Here is a 9,285-nt window from a genome sequence, read left to right on the forward strand (position 1 = left end):
CTTTGAGCTGAGCATATCTATGGAAGGCCAGGGATCATGAATGAGGTATTAGACCTAATTGCTCACTAATTATTGGACAAGGCTGTCTACCTGTCTTTGAAAAGTAAGTTCTGTGTCCCGGGCTCTCTCATGCAGCTTGCTCATGGACCTTATACTGATGAATTAGGATGACTCCAGCCATGGGCAATATAAACCATTAGCATGGACTCTGATGTTGCATTTATTTACACAACAGCAGTACTAGAAGCAGCTGCAGGTGTTTTGAAGAAATTAAATGAATTAACTATAACCATTCAAATAAAGAGGTATTCTCATTTCTTTTCCCAAAGATTGAGTTAAATGTATATAAGGGCAGATTTAGAAAGGAAGTATAGTTTTACATAGAGTGGCTATAGAAATGATAACCGAATAGCTAATCCTTAAGTAATAAAGTTCCTTTGTGTCCTTGTGAGTCTTTTGTGTCTCACTCTAATTCAGAAATTCAAAGTAGAAAGATCCAAGACCAGATGTTTACATTCATCTGTGACATTGGTTACTCTGCCTATCATAGGACAAGTGTGATTGCAGATCCCTTTAAAGGTTCCTGACAGACAAAAGCTTCTGGGTCTGCTTTTTGGTGTTACCAGCCTTGATGACCAAGAGCAGTGTGGCTTCTAAGGAGATAGCTCTTGGAAGTTGGCCATCCCAGTCAAGCAACCTCTCTTTCTCTGGGAAAAAAATGAAATCTTTGTGAGAAAAATTGACCAACAGTATATTCCTGGTGGTTGTGCATGAAGCAAATGATTAACCACTGAAATAGCAGGCTATTCCCTATCCAGGATGGAGAGCCAATCTGGAAACAACTAGATGGCCATTTAGTTAATGGATGCTATAAAATAATAATGGTTCTTTAAAAGAGGGGAAATGGGGATAAAAGTTGGTTGTTAATATACACATTTGTAGAGGATCAGGCAAGATAAGTTATTAGCCCAACATATTTGACTACAGGATGCTTTACTGTATCGTATTAAGTAAATTGGTACCATAGTGACTATTTCTTTTTTGCTGTCTTTCATCTCTATGAATAATGAAGAGTGGCTATACTTAGAAAACAAGCAACTGAGTTTGGTTTATATCAAGTACTTCTGCCTATCAACACTGACCCATTATTACTTTCATTTTCTTCATCCATTCAGCAAGCAGATAGTATATTATAACATGATTCAGGATTTTTAGTAAGTTTTCCAAGCTACGTGCTATTCATTTGTTTTTAAGTAAGCCCCTCTCCATCTGAGTCTTCATGAACTGCTGATCCCAGCTATAGTAAGAGCATTCACAGGAATGGTCTCTGAGTCCCTGAGTTGATAATTTAATCAAAGTCACTGTCTCCTCTGCACCAGGACCTTGCCAAGTCATGTACCTTAGCTTCTAAACAGGAAGAAATTTAGATGTCGAACTGTTGGCCATATTTAAACCAACATGCCAGAAAACAGTTTGGAAGGCCACAACAGCTCACAGTCTGCAGTTAAGGCAATGTACTTGTTTTCTTTAGAGAATTATGCCATTGTTCATACTCTCTTGGGACTTTGAATTTGCAGATGCTAATGCTGGAGACCGTGGACAGACCAATAATGCTGCTTCTGCGTCAGCTTCCAACTCCACCTGAACAGTCCCAAGCAGTCAGCTGCACAGGAAAAACCACCAGTACTTGAGTGTCACTCAGCAACACTGGTCACGTTTGGAAAGAAAATTAAAAAGAGAAAAAAAAAAAAAAACTGTTCATTTTAGTGTTCAATTTTTTTTATTATTATTGTTGTTCTTATTTAACCTTGTAAGATATCTATAAATACAAAACAATTTCATTGTATTCTCACTTTGCGGGAGACCCAGAGGGTGGGAGGGGTAATGGGAGGGGGAAAGCGGAGCACTAGAAGACACAATCTCTCTCCCACGACAATCTTTTTTTTTTTTTTTTAATCAAAAGTCTGCTGTTGTACACTTTAAAAACAGGACTCCTGCCTCATGCCCCTTCCACAAGAGAAGAAACCTTGTTCTGTACTGAAGTATTTGTTTTGTTTTGTTTGAACTTTGTTTTCTTTTCAAGTCTAGTGTCAGACTTTGGCATAGTGCACAGCTTGAAATTGGTTGGGAGCTTAGCAGGTATAACTCAACAGGGGCTTACATGTCACTTGTAAAATTAATCCATATCCTCGGGTATTTGAAGACTTGGCTTTGGCATGTTGGTGGCAGGTGTGGCAGACAAAAAAGGAAATGTGTATCATTTGTAACCAAGGTAGGTCAATAAAGTTTGAAGCTGTAAGGGGGAGATACTGAATTGATTGGTTAAGTTTGGTTTTGTTCTTAGTCAGTACTAGTGGTGAGAAAGCTGGTAAAGCAGGCTCCCAAAGGGGAGCAGCAAGCAGAACTCTAGTTCCATAATGGGGTTTTGTTTTTGTTTTTGTTTTGCCTTACCAAAGGTTCTCTGCAAATCTTCGTACAGTTTTAAATTAGTGACCTAGAAGGGGATTGGAAAGGTTGTTGAACAGGCTATACTGGCTGCACAGGTCAAAGGCACCTGGTGAGACTAGAGGAAGGACACAGGCTGGGGCAGATCTCACCACTGTGAATGAATTCGTCCAGATTTTTTTCTAAAGTTACTTCCCTTGGAAAGATACACTTAAGAGAGGACATTATAGTTAAGTAATGTGAACTGTAACAGTCTACTGCTTTATTTTTCATCTTTCTAATAGAAAAACAAGTTTTTAGGAATTGCCACCTTCTACACGTAGTTATAATTTTAAATCCAAATCTAGACTCTATTTAATTTTAGCTTTTTTAACCTCATGCTTTTAAAATTTATTTATTGATGCATGCCCAATAGGCCATTATGATTTTAGGTGGTAGGAATATTAAAAACTACCTATCAAAATTATATAGTCACCTGTACGTACCTGCTGACTTCATAGGGAAACTGATGCTATAAATGTGTGTATATAGTTATATATACAGATACTCAATACTGCCTTTTCTTTTTTGTCTCCAGTATCAAAATTGACTGGTTGAAGCATGAAAAGAATGTTTCCCCACACACACCCAGTTAAGAGTTTTGTTTCTATTTTCTTTATCAGTGAATGGTGTAAGAATCAGTCTATTGTTTTTGGGAAAAAAAAAAAAAAAGCAATATTCCTTGGAAAGCAAGGAAGATTGAAGAATTATGTTTGCAGTAAAGAGATAGATTTTCACAACTACTTTGTTTTATACTTTTAAGGTTGGTATCTATGTGGGCCTTATATACTCTAAAATGAACCTTAGTCACCTTGGTGCTTATGGGCCATTACTTGACCTATGAATCTTTAAGGCACAATCAGTTATATTTTACATTTAAAAGATCACTTGAGTGATGGCCACATTTTCCTCCTGCCCTCTCCTTCCCCACACACCTTCCAAGGTTAGCTGATAATTGTAGGGCTGCAGAGCTGAACCCTAGATTGTGTGTAACCTCCTTTACCCTCCTCATTGCCACTTAGGTCATGTTGGGGTCTCGCCCTCCAGGTGGTTAGGAAGTGGAGTCTCTTGGCAGCCCACGTGCAGGCCCTGAACCCTGTCCTGCTTCTTGACTTTGTGTGCAACTCTCCAAGAGAGTTATGCTGCCTGCTGAAGTGAATTGACACCCAGAAAGACAACTGTGAGCCATCTTAGTGTTCACTCACTGTTTAGCTAAGCTCTTGGGCCACAAAAGGGGTTTCTTAAACCTCTTGTTCTATCAGAGTTCATGAGAAAAGATAATGTTCAGTCAAACCAAATAAAATAGTGAATTTTGCTTTTTATAAAGTGCTTCTGAGAGCTAGTTAAGATTGAAAAAAATCTGAAAGTATTTGGCAGCATAGTTCCTTAAAGGAACTATAGACCATTACAGAAAGGATTTATAAAGAATCTGAACAGGTAGGTCTATGACAGAGAAATGGACCTGTTTTCAGATCAAACTGCCCAGTCAGACGTTTGGATACGAACACTATTCTGGACTTGGTATACTTGCTGGAGTCCATAAAAATCAGTACTTATTTTAGGAAACACTTTTCCCCCCATAAATGGGGTAAGAGAAGAAGAGAGAAAAGTCAGATGCTTTTCTCTCACTTTAGTGTGTATGTGTGTGTGTGTGTGTGTGTGAATGTGTGAGAGAGTGTGTGTGTGTGTGCGTGTGCGCGTGCACCGGGGTGCATGATTTTTCTTTCTCACGGATCATGGCGGGATCACAGAACTCTTTTATACAAGTGAGATCCAGGTCTCTGGATATCTTTTTGTAAATATAATAATAATAATTAAAAGCTCCTCACCAAATTCAAGCTTGTACATTATATTTTCTTTCAGTGTTCTTAAATTTAAGTTTTATTGTTTTGTATGTAAATATGTGGACCCAGGAACTGTTATTAATGAGCAAAAAGTTACTGTTCAGGGCAGTGATTCTGTTTAATAATCAGACAAAATGTAGACGAGCTTTTTAAAGCCATATAGTTTTAACTCTGTACAGTAGGTACTGGCCTGTATTATTGTAACAATAACTCTAGCAATGTATAGTGTATCTATATAGTTTGGAGTGCCTTCGCTTCCATGTGTTTGGTTTTTTTGTTTGTTTTTATTTTTATTTTTCATTTAAAAAATTTTATTTGGTTTCCTTTATCCACGTCTCCCTGTCCATCCCCTTTCCCTTTGAAATAATATAACTCACAACAGTATCTTTGCCCCCTCCACAATTAAGTTTCGGTGATACACCATGCTCAGGAGTGGGAAGAGGAAACCATGTTCATAATCTCATTTTATTCAAGCCCTGCATTTGTTTTAGTTCTGAATGTCTGTTTCCTCCTCTGTAGCAATGACCGTTTCATTTGGTACTTGGTCCATTCAGGGACTTAGTATAACACATGGAGCCCTAGAGCTGGAGGATATCAATAGATTAGATTTTGTTTATCTCTTCCACAAGCCCTAACCGTGGGTTTTACGAACAGCAGATTCTAGGAGCCTTCCATGCTCAAGCAGGCGCTCATTCTTCTTCCTCTCTCCTTCCCCACCTCCCCGCACCAGCCCCCTTACTGACTTCCCTCCCAAATGACACAGGGAGAGAAAACTGGTTTAGTATTGGGTTTTGATACATCAATGGTCTAAAATTCTCTCTTGCAATGGCTTGCAGTTAACTGCACAGAATGCCACCATGCCCATAGAAGGCTGTTCTAACAAGGGAACGCAACCCATTCTCTCCCTCCTGCCATCTCTACTCTGTTCAATGACATGTCATTTTAATTTTTTAAATCAGTTTAATTTTGACTGTGTGCCCAACATGAAGGCCTTTTTTGGAAAAAAAAAATATATATATATATTTTTTTGTTTTGCCTCCAAGTACTCCATATAAAATGTCTTGAATAGAAGAAAAAAACACTTTACCAAACCAAAGGTTGCTATTTTTGAAACATCATATGTTCATTCCAGCAAGGTAGAAGACTGCACCTTCTTTCCAATGACATGTGTCATTTTAAAAGTCCTCTTAATTTTTACACCCATCTTGGTTTGTGTTTGAATAAAGTATGCCTAACCAATCATCTCATCTGCACCAATGCTAAGGTTTCTGAGAGGACTATTATATTCTCTATCCCTGTGGATATAAAGACACTGGCATTTCATTTCTTTTCTCTTTCCTTTTTAAAGGATTTAACTTTGGAATCTTCCAAAGGAAGTTGGCCAATGCCAGATCCCCAGGAGTTTGGGGGTTTTTCTTTGGTTTAAACCAAAATTGTACCTGATTCATATTGTTCATGTTAGTGATCATCTAATCACAGAGACAAAACACTTTTCTCCCCTCTATAGAAAAATAAGCATGCTCTACAATAAAACCTGTCTTTTCTGGTAGAAACCTGAGCCACTGAAAATAAAGAGACAACTAGAAGCACAGTAGAGTCCCAGATTAAGGTCTTCCTTAGAGGCTTTGAAAGTAATCCCTGGGGTTTGGATTATTTTCACAAGGATTATGCTGTTTATTATTAGAGTTTTTGCTCCGTTTTGCACCTCTGCAATAAAAGCAAAATGACAACCAGTACATAAGGGGTTAGCTTGACAAAGTAGACTTCCTTGTGTTAATTTTTAAGTTTTTTTCTTATATCTGTCTACAGGCAGATACAGATAGATGTATGAAAATGTGCTTGCCTGTAAAATTTGCATTTATAAGTGTGTTGCCGATGGATCACTTGGGCCTGTACACATACCAATTAGCGTGACCACTTCCATCTTAAATACGAATCTAAAAAACAAAATTTATTATATATATATATATATATAAAGGACTGTGGGTTGTATACAAACTATTGCAAACACTTGTGCAAATCTGTCTTGATATAAAGGAAAAGCAAAATCTGTATAACATTATTACTACTTGAATGCCTCTGTGACTGAATTTTTTTTTTCATTTTAAATATAAACCTTTTTTGTGAAAAGTATGCTCAATGTTTTTTTGCCCTTCCCCCATTCCCTTGTAAATACATTTCGTTCTATGTGACTTGGTTTGGAAATAGTTAACTGGTACTGTAATTTGCATTAAATAAAAAGTAGGTTAGCCTGGAAATGAAATTAAAATTCACAAGTGTGTGGTCTTTATTTCAGTACCCATCCCTCTCTTCACCCTATTTTGCCACTGCAGTAAGTAGTCACATCACCATCTTTAATTAGGGAAACATGAATCTTTATTATAAAAATCAAGGTATGAACACCACATCTCATTGTTTCAAATGACCTTACTCCACTGTATTAGCCACAAGAGGTGCAGCTTCCAGCTTGGAAACCTTTGGATTTGATGTAGAGGAATCTTTGTAGACACTGCTTTGAAACAAAGGAAACGTCCCTAAAAGGGACAGTTGTAAAAATGTGTAAGAGCTGCTGTCTTCGATTACTGTGTGTTCATGGTTTGGTGTAGCTGTATTTTCTTTAACTTTTATCCTATTAGTAATGGTCTTTGGGGGTCTCTGTAAAATATATGAACACCACAAACTGTTGGCTTTACCTCCCAGGTAACCAACATGTTGTTTTTGAGTCTGCTCATTGCTAATACTGGATAATGTATGTAAACATGTTATGTCTCTTAGTGCAAAAGAAACATTTTTTAGGACTGGCAAACTGTCAGGCCTAATCTAAAGACTAGCTATAAGGTCATGTGACTGCTGCTTCAATAAAAACAAATTTATATTCGATAAAGTGTGGTCCTCTTATTACTGATGTTGTGGGATGGGCAAAATCAATCACATTTGTAAATAGTTAAATGCAGTTACTAGTGGTAGGGGAGGGCTGGTTCAGCAAAAACATGTAAGATGTTACTTGCAGGATGGGCTTCTTGGTGGCACTGAAATGCATTTTTGCCATCTTGTGTAGGTTCTACCTTAGCTGTTTGAATTGGCATTAAGTGTCCTGCAAGAAGCTGCATTAACTTGGAATCCTGGAAGACTCCCTGTTTAGTTTCCAAGTCCTTCCAAAATGTGATGACCATACAGTCCTTTGGGATTCACATTTCTAGATGCTATTTTTTGTGAAAGCAAGTGAACAAAAGCAGTGGATGGTCACCCATTCCTCAGGTATAGAAGTAGTTAATCCAACCCATCAGCACCATCAGATTCACGGCAGCTATGGACACATAAAGGGAAGCAAGGAGGGATCAATAAGCTGCTGAGGAAGGGGGTGTGCAGGAAGAGGCCACTGAGTCTGGAGTGAGAAAGGCTGATGATGAAATGTTTTTCTTTATAACCTCTTTAAAAAAAAAAAAAAAAAGCCACTCTGGGCCTTCTCCCAAGTGAAGATTTGTCTTTAACAACTTTAGACAAAGTCTGGGACAAGGTGAGAGAGACCACTGAGTGACTGACTGATAGGGGAGCCAGAAGGTAAGCAGTAGCCTTGGAGATTAACTTCATCTTTTCCTGACTGAACCAGGTACTAGAAAAAGAGATCCATAACTACAGAAATGCCTAGAAGTTGATGCTTAGTTCTATTTGCTCAAAAGCTCAGGGTAGTGAGTAATAAGGAAATCCAAATTATTTGGGGGGTAGATAAATTGAACCTGGCTCCTAGTCCTATAAACTTGAGATCCACAAAGCTGCTGAAAGGAAGTATCCTGTGAGAGCTCTTTGGTGCATCTAACTTTGAATCTTTTCTCTTGAAATACACTTAGTTTTCATAATTTATATAAACCATACGTACATATTTGTTTAATATTGGGGAGCTGCCTGGGTGTTTTTAAAAACAAAACTGGGGGAGGGGAGTTGACCCATCTTAATCTCACCTTAACTTTGCCTTACTCTAACCTACATCCAACAACAATTTCAGCCACTTGGGTGAATAGCACACTCAAAAATTTATTTCCTCCAGGGAAAGGAAGGGGCATACATTACTGGTGAATATAGTTGAATGAAATGTATATCTCCAAATTATAAACTTACATTTCTAATTATAACTGAGTAAAAATTAAACATAAATTAGTTGAAATTCCTGGGAGCAAAAGCTGTATTTATTGAGCTTGTAGAGAGGCACTTTATTTTTCCTTGGGTTTTTCTCTAAAAATGGGTACTTTATCTCCTTGATGCAGAGAAGGTTGGTGAAACTGGAGGAATGTCAGGGAATATGTTTACTTCTTTGATTTGTATTATTGATTTCTTAATGTTTTCAACGTTGCCCTGCTTTTTATAAAATGGTGAAAACTAAGCAATTATCTGTTTCTTAAAATTCAGTTTACCTTACAGCTTCATTTGCAACCAAATATTAAACATTTAAAATTAATTCATTTGCATTTTAATTATGATGTGTATATCCTTTAAACTTTAATTCAGAACAATTATTTTATGAGTAAATCAAGTTAATTCATTTGTATGTTCTTAGACCAACGGTTTTCCAATGTATAAAAGGCAATAAGTAGTGAAAAAATGTATATATGTGTGTGTCTGTATTTTTATTTCTACTTCCTCACTCCCACATTTCTTTCTTCCCCAGATTAGAATGCCAACATTTTTTTACATCTTTAGCCAAACCTTTTTCCTTGATTTGCCATTAAACCAGGAACACATTTGCTAAAACTATTAAATGCCTTATTAAATTAATAAGATAATAATGTATTATTATCTTATTAAGATAATAATGTAAATAATGTATTAAGTGCCTTATGTAAAATTAAACTTGTGACAATGCAAACAGTTTTACTCACAAATAGCTATAACAAGGCTGACACTCCCACATTTTTCAGTTTGGAGAACAGCATATTGACACAGGAATACGAGTGCGTGCAAG

General features: G+C 37.1%; 1 protein-coding gene across 3 annotated transcripts in view; it reads left to right on the top strand.

The window, feature by feature from the left end:
* Gsk3b (glycogen synthase kinase 3 beta) overlaps positions 1-6,601 on the top strand; it is a 170,626-nt gene extending 164,025 nt beyond the window's left edge. For all 3 annotated transcript variants that reach the window (XM_015478461.2, XM_015478460.2, XM_048803256.1), the window contains one exon: positions 1,578-6,601. In XM_015478461.2, coding sequence (XP_015333947.1) covers positions 1,578-1,645 — 68 coding nt within the window. In that variant the 3' untranslated portion in view covers positions 1,646-6,601. The remainder of the gene's footprint in view (positions 1-1,577) is intronic.
* The last annotated feature ends 2,684 nt before the right edge of the window (positions 6,602-9,285 follow it).

Source organism: Marmota marmota, unplaced genomic scaffold (assembly GCF_001458135.2).
Source record: "Marmota marmota marmota unplaced genomic scaffold, marMar, whole genome shotgun sequence".
Taxonomy (NCBI): Eukaryota; Metazoa; Chordata; class Mammalia; order Rodentia; family Sciuridae; genus Marmota; species Marmota marmota.